General features: G+C 44.2%; 1 protein-coding gene across 1 annotated transcript in view; it reads right to left on the minus strand.

Moving 5' to 3' along the window:
• Mipep (mitochondrial intermediate peptidase) overlaps nt 1-22,709 on the minus strand; it is a 100,283-nt gene that overhangs the window by 20,065 nt on the left and 57,509 nt on the right. The window contains exons 17-18 of the mRNA XM_034499146.2: nt 4,601-4,722; nt 1,321-1,394 (exon numbers count right to left, since the gene is read on the minus strand). Of these exons, the coding sequence (XP_034355037.1) occupies nt 1,321-1,394; nt 4,601-4,722 (196 nt within the window). The remainder of the gene's footprint in view (nt 1-1,320; nt 1,395-4,600; nt 4,723-22,709) is intronic.

Raw genomic sequence — 22,709 nt, forward strand, 5'->3', positions numbered from 1 at the left:
AAAAGTTTGGTCTTTGCTCAAGTTCCAGGTTTGAATTCTGACTCTTATTCACTGCCCCCAATAGGAGCAGGGACATGGCCTCCTTTCTCATCTATAAAACACAGACACCAGTTCCTGCCTCAAAAGATTACTAAGGAGGTTAAATTAACTACCATGTAAGAACCCTTTAAAACAGTTTTAGCCAGGCATGTGGTGGTGCATGCCTACAGTACCAGCTGTCCGGAAAGCTGAAGGACGGGCCTGCTTCGGTTTAAAAGTCAGGCCAGTCAGGGCAACATAGGCAAGCCCTATTGTGAGGGAAAAGTCAACAGAAACAATTCCAGATGTAACAAAGACCAAGAAGGGCACTTGCTCCCAAGGAGGAGCAAGGAGGACACTGAGGCAAGATTAGCATAAGTTCCTCATTAAAAGCAGGAAATCTGGAGTTGTTCACTGATGCACAATACCATAATGCCATAAGGCATCAAGCAAAGGGAGCCTAGACGAGCACCTCAACTATCCAACCGACCCAGACAGGCTGATCAAATGAATGCAAACGCATAGGAGCAGGGTCTGCCTTAGCACCTGTAACTCCTCTGCCCGGGAGCTCACAAGCAGGCCAGGCACTCATTACTGACACAGCTGCTGAACACAGGAAGAGTCAAAAGCAAGGATCTGCCTTACGTTCAACAGAACAAGGAGAGAAGACACTTTAGAACTACCAGAACTCACTCGATTGCCACAATGAAACAGTATATCCCCAATTCTGGGAATAATTTCCTAGGGCAATTTCATTTAACAATCAAAAGGTTTAGTTAGCTATAATTATAATTATCAATATCTTATGAGTATTTATTAAGAAGCACATCTTCCTATAAATATTTGTGAGAACATTCCATGAAAATCCATGACAGTTACTTCTGTCTACAATTAGGATTTCCATAAATTAACATTTGTCAAGTATACAGGAAAGCAAAAAAAAAAAAAAAAAAAAAAAAAAAAAAAAAATTGATACTATAAAAAGATGCTTTAATTAGATTCTAATTATTCACCAGACCAACTCTCTAACCTAAAGCTTTGAATTTCTCAGAACAACAAAAAAAAAGAGAATAAATGTATGAATTCTTTAGGCTAAAACAACAGGAAAACCCAAATAAAAACAAACCTTCCACTGTGACCTGTTTAGAGCTTAAAGGCACATTTCCTAGGACTTCTGGTAAGCTCTTGTCTGTTAAGAGTGTTACCAACATTCTGAAGGCTAACACCATACCACATAACCCATAAAAATGAAAAACAAACCCTCAAGTCCCAGAAGAGGTGTCAGCAGGGGCTATACTTTACCTTGAATCATGAGCATGGGCTCCTTGCCCCCACCGTGGGCTAACATCTCTCTGCGGTAGCGTTCTCCGGCGGCCCTGGAGAAGAGAATCTGTTATCCACACTGCTCAAACGGTCTATGTGGCTCCATCTATATGTCTTAAACTCTGGGGATATCTTACACTAAAAACCAAGGCATTTAGTGTTTTTATATTTTTATATTTTATGTAAAACATAGGACAACCAACTACACACTTTAATGAGATTAGGTAGTTTTTGGTGTGATGCTGGCAACTGAACCCAGAGCTTTGAACATTGCTAGGTTAAGTGTTCTACCACTGAGCTGCACATTCAACCCTGAATTGAATACATTTTGATGTTATTTTCATTCCACTAACTCTCGAATATTTTTTGGTATGTGTAACAGGTAATTCTGTCTCTAATTGGACTCTTGTGTGTGAGTGTGTGTTCATGAGGTACATGTGCATGTAGGTGGATATGAAAATACGTGTGCATGCACGTGGGGATCAGATGTCAGCATCAGGCAACTTCCTCAACTGCTCTTCAGCTTACTTTAGGAGCCTTTCTCACTAACTCTAGTGCTCCCAGATTCAGCTAGGCTGCATGGCTAGTGAGCTCTAGGGAGGTACCCATATACACCTTCCTGGTATTGGGACTGCAGGTTTATGACACTGCCTCTGACTTTTTTCCTGGGTGCTGGGGACCTAGACTTCAACAGCTTTTTATGTATAATATAATAAGATAAAGTAAGTATTATATATAAAATAAATTATATTGTTTTTTTTTTTTTGGTTTTTCAAGACAAGGTTTCTCTGTGTAGTCCTGGCTGTCCTGGAACTTACTCTGTAGACCAGGCTAGCCTTGAACTCAGAAATCCACCTGCCTCTGCCTCTCAAGTGCTGGGATTAAAGGCATGTGCCACCACTGCCCAGCTACATTGGTTTGGTTTTTTTTTTTTTTTTTTTTTTTTTTTTTTTGAGACAAGGTTTCTCTGTGTAGCCCTGTCTGTCCTGTCTGTCCTGGAACTCACTCTGTAGACTAGGCTAAACTCGAACTCAAAAAGATCTGCTTGTCTCTGTCTCCTGAGTGTCATGAACACTAAGGCAAAGCAGGAAACTCACACAGAGACAGGGCATTCTCAGAACAAGGTGTAAAGAAGCTTTGGCCAATCTATGGCCTGGGTGTGAGAAAGAGGAGGTGTGTCCCTCCTTCTGGTCATGGGATGTAGCACCCTTCCCCTAAATCAAAGCCCTCCCCTGTGGCCTCCCCTATCCCCTGGAATGCCTCTCTTCTGAAGTCTTGAGTGCCAGAGACTGGCTCTCAGAAAAATGCTTTAGTGAAGACCTATAATCCTAACTCTGGAGGCTGAGGAGGGAGCGTCATGAGTTCCAAGGCAGCCTGTACCAAACCAAACACAACAAGAGAAAGAAAAGAGGTTTCTTTGACAGAGTTTAGGAATCTCCTAGTCCAGAGAGTACTTTTACAAGCTAACTTTACATGATCATAAAAGTACAGCAGCTACGTGTCTAGGCAAGAATTCACATATAACTAACAGAGAAATATTTGGAGATATGTTTTTATTAGCATGTGGTTTTCTAGTAAAGTATAGTTCTTTCAAACGAGATGATATTTTGTCCATTTTATAGAAATCTTCAGTAAAGAGCTGCCATCCCTGAAGCTGATTTACTGTAGTCAAGTTTGGCTGTAGACCCTTTGGAAATTATTAGTCTGTAAAGCAGACCAAGTGTCTGCAGGATGCAAAGGGCAGGAGACAAAATAAAATGTGGGTACCAAGCTGTGAAAAACAGTAAAAGTCCTATGACGTGAGATCCAAGCTGAAAAGATTCTGGACTTGAATGCAATTATTAACTTCTGAGGTTATCTGGGTCTGTGAAAGTAGGAAAGGCAGAGGGTTGTAGATGGAGTGTTCGGGGACAAGGGGGTGTAGTGGGGGGCCCAGAGAATTCTCTTTTCCATCTGCTGTCACCGCTCCCTAATCCTCCAGCTCTGCCAGCTGCTGGAAGGCTACCTGTAGCCAAGAGGCTGTATGTGTTAACAGGTAAAGTCTCAGAGGATAACATCTCCTGGATGCCTGAGAGCTGTCAGGGATATCTCACTTGGGTGGTGAGGAGATAAAGTGCTCTAAGCGGCTATGACATCAGGTTGTAATTACTGGTTTGCTTTCAAAGGAAGCTCCTTCTAAGGAATGCTAAAGCCAGAGGCACAGATCCTACTGCTACAAGGTCCTGCGAGGACACCCAGGAGGGACTCAAACTGAGACAAAGCAGAAAACGCTCCACCCATTCTTTTTTACCTATGGCCAGAAGACAAGCCACTACCTCTCACCTGTATGCTCTATGGCCAGGTCTGGCCATGTTCTCAGCAGGAGTGGACTTGATATTCTTACAAGGGCGCATTTGCTGCTAATCTACTGACACTGTGGCTCCTGAGAGTGGTACAGAAAGTCATGACATTCTATCAACACAGTCAATGCTGGTCTAAACCACTGGTCATCCTGATGAAGGACACATGGGGCAAGGCTTTATGGGGCCCAGCAGACACCAGACATCAGGGAGTGGTGTGGGGTGGCATAGTGCAGCCGCCTGTGCTGCTCAAGGGGCAGTGCACGGCTATCAGGGAAGGGTCTAAGTCAAGGTGAACGGAAGAACAGCACCCTTCCTCAGGACTGCCCATTTCTGTACGGACAACTTCCCCAGAGAAATAAGGCATTCAAGCAGGAATAAGGTCCATTTCCAGAAACAAGCTTGGTGTTAATGGCAACAGACCAATGCTGCCGGTGAGGGAAAGAAACAAACAAACAAGTCCTATGGTGGGCAGGAGAGAGGAGCAAGGGTGTCCTTAGGCCAGGAACTCCAGCTGCTGAGGCTTCTGCAAGAAAGCCTTGGGAAAGCACCCGGAACCACAGGGGCTGAACAGAAGACAGTCCAGGACTGCTCTGTGCAGGGGTTCCTCTACACCTGAGGATACCAGGGAAGTCCCACAGAAGACTTCAGAGCACACCAGGAGGCAGAAGGTCTCATTTTTAGGAGAGGCCTAGTAAAAGATTGATCATAGTGTCTCCCCCCCCCACCCCACCCCAACCCCGCCAGAACCACAAAGTTCTAGGCAACTGACATTGGATGCTGTGTATGTATGTCTCTGTGTGTGTGTTTGTGTGTGTGTGTGTGTGTGTGTGTCTGTGTCTGTGTGTGCCTGTGTGTGTTGTATCTTGTGGATTGAGAAAGGGATGTTTCATGAATCTACCCCATCCCACCCTTGTTACCTGTTAAAAGGATCCTGTAGGAAGCACTCCTTCCAGATCATGGATGCCACAGCCCTGGACATCAGGTATGAGTAATACTTGGCACCATATCCCACGAGGTGGCTGAACCTCAGCTGCCAGGCCTGCCAAAACAGAAACCAGCACAGGAGCTAAGAACAGCATCCAAGAGGACACAGTGCTGCAGATGGATACACAAAGCTCAAATGCCTCAATTTAAATCCCACCTCAAAGAGTCATGTCACTCACAACATTAAGATTGACATATCTGGCTGGGCAGTGGTGGCGCACGCCTTTAATCCCAGCACTTGGGAGGCAGAGGCAGGCGGATTTCTGAGTTCGAGGCCAGCCTGGTCTACAGAGTGAGTTCCAGGACAGCCAGGACAGCCAGGACTACACAGAGAAACCCTGTCTCAAAAAACAAAACAAAACAAAACAAAACAAAAAAAAAAAAAAGATTGACATATCTGTAGACTACTGTGGGCTCACTTGGGTCCCCTTAATTGTGTCTGAATGAACTGACATTATAAGTCAAAACCTCACGATGTGGCTATATTTAGTTCTATGTGTGGATGTTTGGCCTGCATGTACCTGCACCACATTCTTGCCTGGTGCCCACAGAGGTTAAAAGAGGCTGCTGGAGCCTCTGGAATTGGTGTTACAGAAGGTTATGAACCACCATGTAGGTACTGAGATTAAATCTGGGTTCTCAAGAGAACATGTTTGTCTCTGTAGGATGAACATGGCAGAAGGATGGAGGGGACGACTAGACAGGAGAAACAGGAGCAGCACCAGAGGCACAGGGCCAGCCCAGTCATGGGCATCTGAAGGGAGTTCCTGTGGGCGTCTGCGCTGAGGACAGATGAGAAGTTACCTTAAGAAAAGAACAGCGAACCCACTGGAGACTTCTTTTCCTACCAGTACCACGGAAAGCATGCCCACTGTCAGGGCAGGGCAGGGGGGAGCATAAGCTCCCTGGACAGCATTTCTGACCTTGTCCCAGAGGACACTTAGGGTTTCAGTTTTCTGATACCATATTGTTTGTTTGTTTGTGTGTTTGTGTGTTTTGAGACAGGGTTTCTCTGTGTATCCCTGGATGTCCTGGAACTCACTCTGTAGACCAGGCTGACCTCAAACTCAAAAGATTCACCTGCTTCTGCTTCCCCAGTGCTAGGTTTAAAGGTGTACACCACTAACACCTGGCTTTCTCACACAATTTTACACTTTCTTCAAGCATATCTTTTACCTGATCTAAAATACATTTTTTAAATAAAAAAGCCTTTTTTTTTCTTGTAGAATAATTCTTTAACAAGTCTTCTATTCCCTGAGAAATAAAGTGTAAATAAGCTGTAATTCGTGCAACTTTGTAGCATGCTATGAACTAGATAAGCAAATTCTAGTTAATGCATAAAGAAATCAAGCTGTCAGAAAGGATGGTCCCTTCATCGCAGAGCTATGGTAAGTCTGAGGACACTCTGAACCCCATTCGTAACTCACAATTTTAAAGCCAAGGTCATTTACTAGTTACACTATTACACACATCTTTTGAGGTAACTACTCTGCCTGGAGTGGACAAGGTGCTGTCACAGGCAGGCATGCAGAGCCATCCATCTTGGGCCACTGGGCCACCTTGGCAAAGACATGCAATAACTTTCAATGTCCATTCTTCTTTTTACAAAAAGATAAGATTAGAAATAAGGTAGACACTGTGTGGGAGAGGGTCTTGTCCTGTGGAACCAGCTGTGAGAGCAACACCCCCACCATAAGGCACAAAGCCAGTCAGAACAAGACTCTGATGCCTCCAGACCAGCACTCAAACTACACATGTGCGCTTGGGGCCATCCTGGGTCCTGTCAGTGACCAGGCTTGCTCTCTACCTAGCACAAGACACGTGTTCCTCCAGGCACAGGTGTAGTTCATGAAGCCAGGCTGCCAGAGGCCGATGGAAGGCTACACTGCTGCTGGGAAGGGCCCAAGAAGCTCAGCCCCTCAACCTCTTGCCACCTAAGCCCCTTGTGGCAGGGAGGCAGATGGGGGTAAACCTGACTACAGGCCTTGTTTAGACAAAGTAGGGTGTGTGTGAGTGTGTGCATGCGTGTGCATGTACACGCATGAAGAGTCCAGAAGTCAACATCAGGTGTCTTCTGCAGTTGCTTGTCACCTTAGTTTTTGAGACGGGGTCTCTCGCTTCCCTAGAGCTCACCAAGTAGGCTAGACAGACTACTGGAGCCTCCTGTCTTTACCGCCCCACCAATGGGTAACAGGCATGCACTGCTGAGCAAGCTTCTCACGCAGTGTGAGTTCATACACTCATGCAGCAAGTACTTTACTGACATGCCATCTTCCCAGCCCCCCACAGCGGTTTTTAAAAGAAAGCTAAGTAGCCCAGGACCACCTGTGGTCAAATTTCAGTACAACTCTGACTAGCTACATTTTTAGTCAAAGGGTGATCCTCTGGAATTCATTTAAACCTACATATAGCTCTGCCTAGGCTGCCGTATTTGGGGGTGTGGGTGGGGGTTTGCATTCTTTTATGGTGTGCTAGAATCTTAATCTACACCTGGAATTTTCTCGGAGAGTAACTTGGCTGTGGTCTGATGAGACTTGGCAGAATGTGGCTTGCTGCTTCAGTGAGGAGACTCATCAGAACATCCATTTCAGCATCTCACAGAACTAGCAGCACAGGGGCTGAGCGAAGGGCTTTGTCTTTTGTCTTCCTGGTGACCTGCAAAACTAGCTTCACAGTCGTGGCTGGGGTCAGGGGGGTGGGGGGCAGGTGCACAGTGTAGATTCCTGCTGAGTACTATTTGTTTTCTAGCTCAGAGAGCAGGCACTTCAACAGCAGCCTGACTGAGCTGAGGAATGCCTAGGTTCCTTAGTTTCAACTCACAGGTGAGTCCATAAAAACAGCTCAATGAAAGCGAGACCTTTCAGAACAGAAAAGACATCAGGTGTAAGAGGATAGCCTTGCAGCGTGGAGTGTAGCCTTACTGCCTCTAGCTGTCTAATTACAGCCTTGGGTTTGGTTCTAAGCCCTTTCTTTACCTCAAGGCACAATAAGAAATCCTGCCTGCCTGCCACCTTTCATCTGAGGTCCATAAGCTCATGGGAAGCTCTGCAATTACACTGCTGTTTGAACACAATTACCAGATTCCTGCTAATTCAACCTCATACCAGGCTCGGTTCCATTTCTCTTTCGGCATTATTCCCTCTGGAGTGAGGCTGCAGGGCTCTGGAATGAGGCATCATTTCTCCTTTAAATCTTAAGGTATTTATTGAAGAGCATAGTTCTCACCTTTGCTTGGAGGTTTTTTTTTTTTTTTTTTTTTTTTTTTTTTTTTTTTTTTTTTTTTTTTGATATTTTATTTATTTACATTTCAAATGTTATTCCCTTTCCTGATTTCCCTTCCAGAAACCCTCTATCCTATCCCCCAACCCTGCTTCTACGAGGGTGCTCCACCACCCATCCACTCCTACCTCACCGCCTTGGCATTCCCCTACACTGGAGAATCGAGCCTTCACAGGACCAAGGACTTCTCCATTGCAAGACACACAGCATGAAATGCATTGTAGAGCCAGTGACATAGACTTGTGACTGCTCACACTGGCCCAGGCTGGCTCTCACTGTTGCTGTGACTGCTCACACTAGCCCAGGCTGGCTCTCACTGTTGCTGTGACTACTCACACTGGCCCAGGCTGGCTCTCACTGTTGCTGTGGGTGGGTCAGATGCTCAGGAGCCCATCTCTGGTGAAGCAGTGCAGTGAAGGCAGGGACACTGTGACACTGGACCTGCCAGAGAACTCAGAGTGGAGGCTACAGGGCTCTCACTGTTCTTTGTGGCTCCATGGCTTTCTAGGAACACGGGGCAGTGTGGTTGTTTACTATTGTCCCCTTTGAACTTGGATGAGGGACTTGTGCATTCAGCACTCTCTAACCATGTGATTGTGTTGAATAATGGAACATGTCAGGTCTCTTGATTTTTCTATCAAATATAGCACGAATCATTTCATTTCCAGTGATATGTATAAATGTGTTACCTAAAATTCACTATAGGATAACCTGTCTATAAAGCATCACAGACTGCATGAGAGCACGGGGTTCTTTGCCTCTAGTGGGTGTCACTCAACCAGGAGCACTTGCTGGGTCTAGGTTTGTACTCATACAATCCTGCAGGAACATGACAGGAGTTCGATGGTGGTTGGCTAGACACTATGGGCTTCTACATTGGCAGTGTGACCCAGATGAGCAACCCTGGAACTATTAAATACATACTGCAGACAAGAGGATGCCATGGTGGAAAAAAAAAATGGATCTTAGGCTATTTGGTTTCTTGAAAATACTTCTCTGATTATATTATTTGTTAGATGTAAAACTCTTTTTCCTTGGCTTTGTTTTATTGAGAGAGGCTCTTCTAAATAGCACAGGGTGGTTTAGAACTCTGAATAAGAAAGATCTTGTCTCAAAAAATTTTTAAAAATTAAAAATAATAAGATTGGAGCTGGCAAGATGGCTTAGTGAGTAAAGACATTTGGTATCAAGTCTGACAACCTTATTTTCAATCTATGGGACCTTGTAGTACAAAGAGCCGACTCCTGCAAGTTGTTCTTGAACCTCTATATGTGTGCTGTGACATACACGTGCCTATACAAACACACACACACACACACACACACACACAAACACACACACAAACACACAATATTTAATGATTTTTGACATTTTACCAAAATCCAGGATACAATAGTGCCTGAAATGAAGAGTTTCACATTGCAATACGATGCAGTGAATACATAAAACAGTCACACTGGGCACAATCACAGATGGTTCCATCTATCCTGCCAACCCTTTGTGAATAGAATTTATTCCTTGTTTCAACCCATAGAATATGGCAATGGTACTGGATGTCACAGTGATGACTCTGTTACATGGGATGTCCTCCCTAAACCTTCCTTTGCATTTGTGACAGCATCACGTTGCCTCATGGGGCTCTCCTGTGGCTTTCAGGGAAAAAAATAAGAGGCTCACATGGAGATGTCAACAGCAAGCCTGCTGCTGGCAGACAGCACGGGCACTTCTTGGAATCCTGTGACTAGCAGTTTCTGCAGTAAGTATCCATCCAGAGGATGCTAGACACCATAAAGAAGCAGACACAAATAACTGTTCTTCATGCATATTTCATATGTATCAGTCCAATTCCTGTCTCTAACCTTCCACAATCAAAGTTACAAGGATTTCAGGAAATAAGGGACATAACTTACCACATACCCCATAGCCCACCTCTGAATTTCTGAAGTGACAAATCAGAATGAAGACAATGCCACTATCAGTTTTATTGACCTTCTCACGGACCAGCCTGAGGTACACGTGTGGCTCTGAAAGGTGCAGGACGGTCACACTGTGTGAGACTCCAGCCATGCCTTTGCTTTCCCACATTTACCTCTCAACCTTCATCACCTCAGCTTTAAATGCTGCTCACAGTCCCCAGCTGGGGCACCCACAGCTTTCTAGAATTCCTTTCTAATTATCCTGGAGAAAGAACCTCCAATTCATCTCCCCATAAATATCCATTACACACTGCTGATGAGGACCAAGCTAGCCACATGCAACCAGAAGCATGGTTCTCCGAGAACTGAGTTCACTGGATGGTAAAACCACCCTCCCACCCACCTGTCATCCTGAAAAGGCATTCCACAAGTTTATTAACTGCTCATTCTCAAGTATCGCCCAGGGCAGCAACAGCCTGTCATCTGCAGATCCTGTTACTACCTGCATCCTGCATGGCAGGGCTGCCAGAAATGAAACACACGACCGAGCCGCTGAAATGACGAGGGTCGCCTGTTCTCTATCACCATGTCATCAATCCTCCCTGACTGTCTCCTCTGAAGAATGTCCAAAATTCCTTAAGTAATGGCTTGGACAACCCTTTTCCCACAAAAGTAGAAACTGTCATAATTGTGGCTGAAACATAAGGAGCGCCTGACTAATGACAAACAGCATGTCACTAGAGTTTTAAAGAGAGATGAGGAGAGCCGACCCCACTATTTAGAATCAGTACACACATACAACTGTACTTCCGAAAGGATTAATGAGTCCTACTTATCTGTGGGCTCTGGCTGCTTACTGATGTCAACAATTAAGCCATTAGTGGGCTCCCAACAGGATGACATCACAGGAGGTGACAAGAAGTACGGGATGTGGGACCAGGCTGGAGAAAGCAGGTCACTGGCAGTGTACCCTGTAAAGATGGAGCTTGTCTCCAATCCCTGTCTGTCTGTCCTGAGGTAAGCTGCTTTTCTCTGCAAGTCTTCTATACTATAATGTTCAACCTCACCACAGTCTAAAAACAATGGAGCCAGCCAGTCTTAGACAGCAGCCCTTTCCAACACTGAGGTAAAGCAAACCTTTCTTTTTAAGTTGTATTAGGTGTTCTAGTGACAACTATTATAGGCTGGCTAACTGGCAGAGAAAGGGTACCTCCCTGCCCCTGTTGGGTCTCTGATTTGAATTTTCATAACTAATGACATTGAATGTTATATATTTATTGACCTTCTATTATCTTTCTTGGATAATCAGCTATTGAAATCCTTTGCTTATTTTAAAAAGTGGGTTATTTTCCTGTTATTGTTGTCAGAGTTCTTTACACATTTTGGAGATTAAACATTCATCAGACACATGTTCTACCCACTCTGTGTAGTGTCAGGTCACCTCCATGGTAATACCTTTTGAATACAATTTTGTAAAGGATTAATGAGTCCTGATTATCTGTGGTCTCTGCTTGCTTACTGGTGTCAAATCTAGAAACTATGGTTGTCTAATCCAAGGTGAAGACTAGAAGACTATGTGGACCCATGTCTTCCTGATTTAGTTTGGCTCCCTACTCTGTTTTGGGTGGATTCAATCTCACCTTCACTGTGGACATCAGCTGAGCCATCACCAATCTTTTAAAAGACAATTATCTTCCCAGTGGGTTGTCTTGGCAGTCTTTTTTGTTGTTGTTGTGTTGTTTTGTTTTGTTGTTTTTTGTTTTTTGAGACAGGGTTTCTCTGTGTAGCCCTGGCTGTCCTGGAACTCACTCTGTAGACCAGGCTGGCCTCGAACTCAGAAATCTACTTGCCTCTGCCTCCCAAGTGCTGGGATTAAAGGTGTGCGCCACCACTGCTCAGCGTCTTGGCAGTTTTTAATCAACAAACTGAGCAACAAACTCACACACCACTCCATCACCCTCCATGTTGGAGCCATAGCTGTCTCCTCACATCTCATCGCTGCTGCTAAAGGGCTCTGCTCACCAACCTCAAACCTTCTAAGGGGCCCATGGCCTCCAGGACTGCACAAGCCTCTCTGCAGGTATAACCTATGCACCATGGTTAACACAGGGTAACGTTCAAATTTGAAATAACTATGCCCAGATGGAATGCCATGTCTGACCCCGTGAGCACAAACACTTCCCTGCCATGTCAGAGTTCCACCACCTCATCCTATCACCATGTGTTTCCAGTCATGTGTCCTGGGCAATGTCTGTCAAAGGACATAAAACATGTGAGGGAAATAGGAATTCGGAGACTAAGTATGAGCTGTGGTGAGATTCTTCTAAATAATTTAGGCCTAAAACTGGTCTGTCTGAAAAACATTTTATGACTTATTAGAGGGAAAAAAAAATATCATGGGCCAAGGCAGTTAATACTCATTTTTTAAACTGTGGGTCATTATACATTAGTGGTCTGTGGAAACTACAGGAGGCCATGCCTACCTCTGAAAAAAAACAAAACAAAACAAAACAAAAAAACAAAAAACAAAAACAGGGAAATTAGCAGAGTACACAGTCAGGGCAACTTTTGATCTGTGACATTTTGTTTCAGCATTAGGTCAAAATGCTTAAATACAAAAAGCAACGCTACCAAAGAAGAGAGAAAAAGAATGCAAAAAGACCATCAGGAAACAGAAAACTTAAAATGGTGACCTCACAGGACATGCCATGTCCTCCATGGCTCTGCTGCCAGCACAATTAAACACAAAAGCTTTCCTAGCATCCGACTGGTCCACGGCATCCCAAATCCCTACCCACCCCCGTCTATTGCTCCTAGCTGCATGTAATTTGACTCTCACCTAAAGAGAACACAATCACATTCACTTTTAAGTTAGTTTTGGCTAACCACTCTCAGCTGTACACCCTAGAAATAAGAACGGTGCATTTCCTAAGGTGTCATGATAGACTAATTCAGACTCCTGAGGCAGCAATATCACAGGCAGGCTGGTTGTCTTCCTCTGACAGCTCATGGCTGTGAGGAGCTGAGGGAGAGGAACATGGGGCTATTAAGTAATTTCAAGTGAGAAGTTACTAAAAGATAGTCTAGGTCAAGCATCAGGACTCCGAGGACCCATGAGAAAGGCCACTTTGACATCACTGAGCTACCATGGCTGCCAGCTGCTCGAAGTCTGATGATGCTCTCTCTCAGCTGAATGTCCTTGCTGCAGTAGAGCTGCCTCAGCAGCATCCAGTGCTGTGCACTTGTTTTCAATGCTGTAATCCTCTCAACTGCAGCTGGAGCTGCATTTTGTTCTCCACAATCTTTTTTGTGTTTCTGTCTTTGCTTTTAATTTAATACACGACTGGTTCGGCTGTTTGAAGGATAAACTAGGTTTCAAGAGGGAAAACGAGCCAGAAGAAGTGGTTCTGAGAATGTAAACTTTGCTTGTTTTATAGACACCCCTTGCTTCCATTTAAAGGACTCAGTGAGGTGAAAGTATTTAGACTGTACTTCCAGTAAGTGGAAAAAGGTCTGTGCTGCGATTGCATAAATCATTTCCAGTGCTCTTTCTTTCTGGCTTTTAAGTGTCTGAGTTTTTCTACATGATCTGAGAAAATTCGGTTCACTTTTCACTCCCCATAAATCAGAGACTATTTCAAAGCTTCCTGGAGACACAGAAAAACATACACATGTGAAAAGAAAGATTGCATCAGTGCTAAGTCAGGAACTGAAGACAGTGTGTTAAAGAAAGCGGCCATGCCAGCATCTAGTCACCGCACATATTACAAGTAAGATGTGTCGGAGGCAAATTACTTAAACATTTGGTCATACAAGCCATTAGAAGGACACAGACCTGCCATATGGCCACTTAAACAATTAGCTGGGTGTTACAATGGGGACCTCTAGAAGCCTGGCAAGCGGCTCTTCTTAAAAAGTAGAGACAGCTATCAAATCTCCAAGGACAAGAGGCTGAACACAAGGAGACCCCCGCTGGAGTGAGTCTACTGTCATCTCCTGTCCTGAGCCATTCTACGAGCAACTGATTCATCCATTTCCCTCACACTGTTTTATCATTTAGATCCCCCTCTCAGGTTGTACCTCAGTTATTCCACTGTCCACAGTGACACTGCCTATCAGCTGTGCTGCTTAGATCACGTCAGTGTCACCATGATTTCACATTTATCAGTTGCAACAATACACTCAACAAAAACAACTTAAGGAAGAAAAGGTTTATTCTGACTCCCAGTCTGAGGGTGTAGTCATGGTGGGGAGGCCATGGCAGCAGAAACATGAAGGGCTGGCCATCATCACAGTCAGGAAGTAGGAGGTGAACTCTGGTGTTCAGGTCTTTGTATTCAGTCCAGGACCTAATTCCTTAGGATGGTACTACCTACACTTAGGGTGGCTCTGTCCTCCTAAACTCACCCACTCTAGAGACTCTCTCCTGATATGTCCAGAGGTTTATTTCCTAGGTCCTGTCACACTGGCAATACCAACCACCTGCATATGATCCTCGAATACAGATGAAGATCTGATACACTGATACACACAACTTGACCCAGACCATGGGACACTAGCTTTCTCCACTCCACATGACCCCTGTATTACATCATGCCTAATTCCACTCGGGCTCAGAGCAGTCCCCTCTACATCTGTTGTGGCGGCTCTGGATGACACTGTGCCCACACACTACTTCTTCAGTCTTGTTTTCAACATTAGAACACGCCACCCTACACTTGGAATGTTCTCTTCCCTCAGATCTAGCCATTAGTCTCCTTCTAAATTGTGGGTCAAACAAGAAACATCCCATTGAAACCATAAACATATCAATGATGATCACCTTTGTTCATTATTATTTAAGCCTTATTTTCAAAGTTCAAGCAATTTGCACCAGTCTAGGACAAATGGAAACATGCAAACATTAGAAAAGACAGCAAAAATATTACTTAACAAGACCTAACTCAAGGAGAGAAAGAGTAAACAGATGAAAAATCAAACACATAAATAGATAACAAGAAAGATGTCTAAGAAGAACATTACAAATCACTGCAGTGTGGGAGGAGCAGGTAGCCATACTAGAAAATCAAGGACAAACACAAATTACACATATGGTTATACAGCCAAGCAAGACCAGAAACAAAATAAACCTTGCTGTACACACACAAAAACTCTGCAAAGTTCTAACAAAGAAGACTTTTGCATATGGGAGAGATGAGGTTGGTCCCAAATCTCCTATCTTACACCAACAGCTATTCGAATCAAGATTTGAGAGTGGACAAATCATAAGAGCATCAAAACAAAATATAGGCAAATAGTTTGTATTAAGAAGTCTTTGGGCTGAGAAGTGGCTCAGCAGTTAAGAGCACTTACTGTGCTTCCATCAGACCAAGTGTGATTCTCAGCACCCACATTAGGCTGCTTACAACTGCCTGTGTCTCTAGCTCCAGGAATCAATCAATCATCCTCTTTCTGGCCTCTGTAAGCACTGTACTCATGGGGCAGGCACACACACTCACACACTCACACACACACATACACACCCATATACACATAAACAATAATAGTAACTGAAGAAAAGTCTTGTTTTTGTTTTTCAGACAGGGTCATAAAATGCTAAGAAGTATTTTTCAAGCATGATAAAGAACCATAAGAAAACTCTGATAGTTCTTATTAGAACTAAGAAGACAGAAAAAAATTCAATCCAACAAAATAAAGCTTTTTGAATAATATTAAGAGAATTATGAAAGAAGCTGAGTCAATAAATGTAAAAAATATGTAGGAAAGGATAAAATATTAATGTTCCTATAAAAATCAGTAGGAACAAAACGATCAACATAAACATGGGAAACTGAGAACAGACAGACTGTCCTCACCATTCCCTATATAAAGACAGGGAAAGACCACCAGGAAAGGTGTCAATTTGACTAGGAATAAAAGGTGGCAGGCAAAGGCTGTAAGTTACAGTACTGTCAGGGCCATCCAGGGAAAGAAAACCCTTGCAGGCAAACTGCACAATGTGGACAAGCTGTGTGCACCTTTACCCGGCTGTCTGCTCTTAAGAGTGTTAGTTAAAGTGGTTACATGCACAAAGACATCTGTGCCACAGGGTCATCTGCAGGTCCTCTAGAATTTAAAAGTGAGTTAGGGCCAAGAGAATGGAGTTCTGGGGCAGGCTTTGGGCTGAAGTAAAGCACTAACCCCACGGGAAGGCAGGGCCTGGGAAACCACAGTGGGGATGAGGAAGTCACGCCTTGGCGAGCAGGTAAGTGTCAACCTGTCACTCCACTCCATACAAAACAGTGACACAGTGGGCCTGACACACAGTGTAAAGTTCCACAAAACTAGCTGAAAGACCAATCTGAACCTCAAGTCTTAGCTGACTGGCTGCTGCAGCAAACAGACGAATTGGGCAGCCTTAGCTGTTAGGAGCCGGGAGACCAGGTTCAGTTACTGACAGGTGTCCATGAGGACCTGCACCTGGTTGACGGGTAACTGATGCTGGTTGATGGATGAAGGTAACTGCAGACAATGATAGGAAGCTCAAACATTTCTTAAGACACTCAGGCCTTCAAAGCACTCCAGCTCATGTCCTAAGGAGACAGGCCCCAAGACCTCCCCTCCCAACACCATCCTACTGTGGCCAGGGCTTCAGTCATTCTCATCTATTAATGCATGTATGTTTTATCCAAACCAAATACCTGTTTTTAATACTTCCTACACCACAGCACTTCTGCACAGTAGCTGGCAATATGTGCTTATTGCCTCAGAGAAGACTTGTGCAGGACAAGGCTTTTCTGTGGCAGAACTTGCAAGCTCGTTTAAGAAGGGGAAAAGTCTTTCCGCCCAGCTCCAGGGCTGTGCATGCTACATCACGAACTAAAACAAGCTGAATCTTTGCAACAAATGTCACTTCAAAGAGCTGTCTCCCTCTAATGGCACAGGAAATGGAGCAACTGGGGAAAGTGTTCTCTTTCTGAGTTTATGATAAAAATATGCTCATTACTGAAAAAAAAATGGGATATTATAGTTAAAAACAAAAACAAAAACAAAGCAAGGGGCTAAAGAGATGGCTCAGTTAATAATAGGTTTATTATGTAGACATGAGGACCTAAATTCAGACCCTCAGATCCCAGGGAAAGCCAGGTGCAGTGGCACATACTATAAACCCAGTACAGAGCCAGGAGTCAGAGAAAAGAGGATCCCTGGGGCTTGTCAGCCTGTCAAGTTTAGGTGACTGGTGAACATGGGGTGTTAGTAAAAGACTCTGTCTTAAAAATAAGGTGGGGATGGATGGAGGAAGTGGCTCGGCAGTTAGGAGTGTGTTGTAAAAGCATAAGAATTCAAGTTCAAATTCACAGCATCCACAGTAAAAGCTGGGAATGGGTGTAACCTTAACACTGTTGGGAGGAGGGTGCTGACAAGATTACAGGGGATTGGGGGCTTGCTGGCTGCCAGTCTAGTTCAGTGAGAGACCCTGTCTCAAAGAAATAATATAGAGAGTGACAGAGCAGTGCACCCAAAATTCCTTCTGGTCTCCACTTACTTGAAGTGGAGCACACACCTACACATGTGCTTGTGCATATACTATATATATGTATGTATGTATATGTATATATATGTATATATATACATATATATATATATCATAACACACAATAAGGTAGAGAGTGATAAAGGAAGACACTGATGCTAACCTCTGGCCTCCACACACATGAACTGACACCTGCATATACACACAAAAAAAAACAAAACTCATTCTTAGTTTACAATGGGTGAAAACAATAAATTAATGTTCTCCTTAGCCCTATTTTTTTTCAAAATCCAAAACCACATCTATAAATTCCTATTTCCATTAGACTCAGGAACAGTCTGTGAACACTGACAGTGGCACCTCATTTCATCACATGGGCTGCTAGTCAGGCTACGTCAAATCAGGACCCAATGACATAAACCATAGACTCGATTTGCTCCATGGGCACACAGCCTATCTGAGGATAGCTGCTGTTCTCACACTAGCAAAAGTGACAAAGGGGAGCACCGATGGGCAAGATGGTAGCTCTCAGAGACACTGCCAAGGTGACAGTCTATGTCACTGCTGTTCACACATCATGACTACAACAGTCACATGACCCCCGTTTCCAGGGATAAGAAGCAAACTGTACCCCATGCAGGAGAGAGGCAAGTAGCACTGTTACTGGGCAAGCCTATGGGTGGCCATGGTGGCTCCAGTGCACATATGAGAGTCTACAGTTTTATTTTTATTTATATTTGTTTAGCATGAATCCCCCCAAGTAACTACTGGGTTGGATAGGTTTATAAGCTCTTTGGGTTGTTGATCCTTCCTGCCAAGCCTGTATATACATTTATGAAGAAGCATCTAGCCCAGTGTATCAAAGCTGGCATTCAGTGTTACTGCACAAAGTGGCTACTATCTGATACACCAACGTAGCATTCCATGTTGTTCTATGTTCATTCTGAGTGCTAGAAAAATTGAACAATTTTCACATGTTTGAATAACAATTATATAGCTGTATATTATGTACAAAATATATACAACCAACTTAGTAATAAATGATACAGATCTGTCTTTCATTACTGGCCTATGCTTTGTCCACTATCTTATGAGAGATGTATTTGTTCTAGTGTCATTGTTCCTGAAAAGTAAATCAGTACAAATAAGAGAACCCCAGTCCAGTACTACTGCATATTTGTGGACCAACACTGTCTGTGACACCTCGGGCCAGCTATTCAATGCTCACTTTGTGGGTCCCTGTAACACAGCTTCAGTTTGGGACATTCAGCACATACATGGCTTCTGAGCTGCCCTTTGCAAACTATGAAAACCCATCATTTCTATGCTCCCTTTCTGACCCCCAGTGTCTACAGAATGGGAGGTCCCAGGCTAGGCTCATCCCATTCCATTCCATCTCTCCTTCGGCCATTCCTCCAACATCAGGTAGGCACTCAACTAGGGGCCATCCACCATCCTGAGCCATTCCTCCCAGTGTTACCAAGACAAGCCGTCCACTTGGCTGGTCTCTGAGTGGCGAGCATCCCACTTTCCAACCTCTTCTCTATTTCCCTGTTTTCTGCCAAGCTCTCTAAAATCCAGCCACTGGCAAAACCACATTTATTTTCACCGGTCATCTTTAACTATTCCTGTCACCCAAGTCCACTGAAAATACGACAACCTTTCTAATGATGGCTTCCTTCTCCTAAGCCCTACCTGTCACAGGTCTGGAGGAATGGCCTTTGTGTTCCAGACCACCCTGCTTTGCTCCTTGGACCACCCCCCAGTGGACAGTGGACCACAATGTTCTGCGCTGCTGTTACTCCTGTCAACAAGCATCTCAGCTCATTATCAGCTCCCCTGACCCCTGATCGCCCATGAGCTTGTGTTCTCAATACTCTCCAGAGTCCTCTCTCTACCTCAACACAACCATTCATCCCTCATTACTACTCTCAAGTGGTCCCTTTCTTTCATGTCCCCACTCAGCTTGCAGTCTTTTTGAGTCTGTCGGATGATAGACAATCAAGTGGCCCACAAACATTCAGAGAACTATCAAATACAAACCACAGTGAGTTGATGCTCAGCCTCTAGAAAGGCTGGAATCAGAAGAGCTGGCAATACTGAGTACTGTGGAGGATGCAGAACAAATGCACGTCTCAGCATTGCTGGAGGCAAGGAACTCAGCATAATCACTTTGCAAAAATGCTGGCCAACAGCTAACAGAAACAAATGCTTATGCACACCAGAAGACATAAGAAAGTATTCATAAGAACCTGCTCATTGCTCTATCACACACCATTTCCGGCATGCCACATTTTAGAAGATTATTTTATTACTGAGAAACACCTAAGTATTTCATTAGTTATTGTGTCCTGCTGCATGAAGCCTGGGTAAGCAGATCAACTATGCAGAAACTCCAGCTTAGGAGGAGCATGCAGAGGAGGTCTGTAAGGGGAGGTGCCTGCTGCTGTGTGTGCACCTGCTCACTGGGGCAGCCAGTGCATTGTCCATGGGAGAAAAGTAGGAAGAGCAGTGGGAAGGAGCCACAGGGTTGGCTGCAGGGTTGAGGACTTTGTATTGGACATACATAATTGCCACTCTCAGGCAGGCTGCTCCTGGGTAGAACAGTAAGGATCTGAAGAAAAACTCTTCACGCTGTGGAGCTTTATACACTTATGAACGCTTAATCAAGTGCACATCTTATCTTACCAAAATGCCATTAAAATGTCCACTCAGTGCACTCAGTAGTGCACTCACCTTCTTAAAATTCCAGGCAGGCAGCTCAGAGGTCCTGAGGAAGGTCGGGAGGTCTTAAGTATTTCCAGGAGCCCTTCTGCATGCCCATCTACCCATGAGCACTAGAGGCCCTCCCTGTGTTCTGTGTATGTACCCTGTGGCTGATACTGTGATTGACCTTGGAGTCACTGGAATAAAGGATGCTAAAAATAGAAACACATGAGCATTGCTCAAAGCACAAAGGTTCCAATATTCTGGGGACACTTCATTATATCCAAGATGCAGCAAATTACAGGCCAAAGGGTGGGCAACACTAGCACAGAAACCAAGAATAAAATAAATGCTGGTGACTTGGCTCAAAAGACTGTTATAAAAACAACCCAGACAACGGCGTGTTTCAAATGGGCGAAGGCTAGAGTTCAGTTCTCCCAGAAGCTGAAGCCATAGAGGTTTTTAGAAAATGAGTCAATCATGAGATTAGTGTTCCAGTTTACAACACGTGTGTGTTTTAGTTACGAAGCCATAGTAAATCTAGCATGTCAGGCAAGGTAAACAAGTTCTCAGTTGTTTATGTAGCCAAAGAGGAAAGGAATTTAACACACCATTAACCACTTAGGTGTCTCTAGATATACACCAGACGGCTCTATATTGAAGATAAATGAAAGCAAAGATAAGTGAGCATGGTTTTCTTTAATCTACCATTTGCTTAGCAACATTAAATATTGAAAGGTAGTTCTACCAAAGCAAGACCTTCACCTCACTGAGATTTGCCATTTGGAAGGGAGCAAGAACAAAGGGATGGGAGGGGTCTCAACTGTCCCAAGAAAACGTTTTACCACAGAATTTAGACTGACTACTCCCAAGAGAAGAGTAAATATTTAACTTCTCTGGGGCACTTCTCTCTTAGTTGCCTCTGTGTGTGTGTGTGTGTGTGTGTGTGTGTGTGTGTGTGTGTCGGTCTGTCTGTCTCTCTGTCTGTGTCTGTATTTGTATATGTGTGTGCACATAAATACATGCACACACATATATGCAGAGACAGACAGAGGAGGAGAAAGAGAGTCATTCTGAGCCCAAGTTGGATTCATAATCTTAGCAATGCTCCTGCCTCAGCAGTCCAAATGCTAGGCTTACAGGTGTGAGGCACCACACATATCTAAGAGTCCCAATAAGTCTTCTTAACAATCTCTGAGCATGAGATGAGAGCAGCAGAGTGGATAGTAGGCGTCAGACAACTCCAGAAAGACCTGTGTGCTCAGCCTTCATCCATAATTTAAAAATTAAAACAACAACAACAACAAAAGAAGCTCATCATTGCCCAGTGCAATAAGCAGCGATGCCAGTCCATAATTATATTGGAACTAAACAGTGACAGCGAGGCTCAGGTAGGGTTTAGGAAAGAGTGCTCACCTGTCATGTGGATGTCCTGGGTTCTCTCCCCAGCACCATCAAATTAATTCATTCATTTGTGGGATTCCCTGTGAAAAGCTTTATATATTTAGAACTAAAAAATGAAGACAATTTTAGTATGCTTTAATATGAAAATACCCATTTGCATGTAGTTCTCTCTGTAATATATTATCAAGGGAGATTATTCCCATACACAAGTAATTCAACAAAAAGCTCTTAAAAACTATCAAGTGAACAGGAAAAAGAGATCTCATAGTGAGATATTGTGGTGTCTATTAAGTCCCACACTGGGAAAGATAAGGCAAGACTATGTGTCCCAGGCCAGCCTAGGCTACATAGCAAACCATCTCACAAGCCTTCACACTTTAGGCTCAGGAAGGCTGTGGGATGAGACTCTGGGGCATCCGCATCTGGAATCTCCACAGCAGCTGCACAGCTCCCTTCAGCACGCTGGCATGCCGCCTCCCAACTGGCGAGTGAGCAGCTACTTTCCCTTGAACACACAATCGTGGCCACAGAAATGTCAGTTTGGGAATTTGCTTTCCAAATCAAGCAATTCCAACGTGGGAAGCCTTCAGATCGTACAAAACCGTATGGTGAGCCTTCATTTACTATGCTCTCCTTGGGAAGCAGAGACCACATTCAAAGCAAGCTCTTTGTAAACAACATTTGAGCCACCATCTAGCCAATGTAACCCTAACATAATAAAGAGCAGAACATTACACTGTTGGGAATTGTAGGAGCAGAAGTAGAAAAGAAAATAGTATGTTTAAAGTTGGGGGTTTTGCTGATATTGAGAAATGGCTGTCCCCATGAAAAGGTCATGTCCAATCATGCAGGCTGGGCTAGTGCTCCTCTGATGACCACTCCTGCACACCAGAGGTGTCATCACTCTATCCTCTGCAGTCATCTCCCCAGCACAATTGCCCACAGATTCTCCAAGATCTCTAGGTAGTAACTCCCCAATCCACAGAGCTCATGTCTTGACCTATGTCCTGGGATACACACACCTAGACAGGCTACAGTCATGTGATATCACACCACATTTCTATCCTCTACCAAGTAGTCCTTCCTCATGGATGACATGTCCTTGATTGCTGGTGCAGGGTGCTAGAGTGGTGTCACTTTACCTTCCACCAGCATCTTCCGGGCCAGGTTTACCAGTCCTCCAGGCTGGTGATAGCTGAGCCAGGCCCTGGGGATGTTCTCCTC

The sequence above is a fragment of the Arvicanthis niloticus genome, chromosome 3, assembly GCF_011762505.2.
Source record: "Arvicanthis niloticus isolate mArvNil1 chromosome 3, mArvNil1.pat.X, whole genome shotgun sequence".
Classification (NCBI taxonomy): domain Eukaryota; kingdom Metazoa; phylum Chordata; class Mammalia; order Rodentia; family Muridae; genus Arvicanthis; species Arvicanthis niloticus.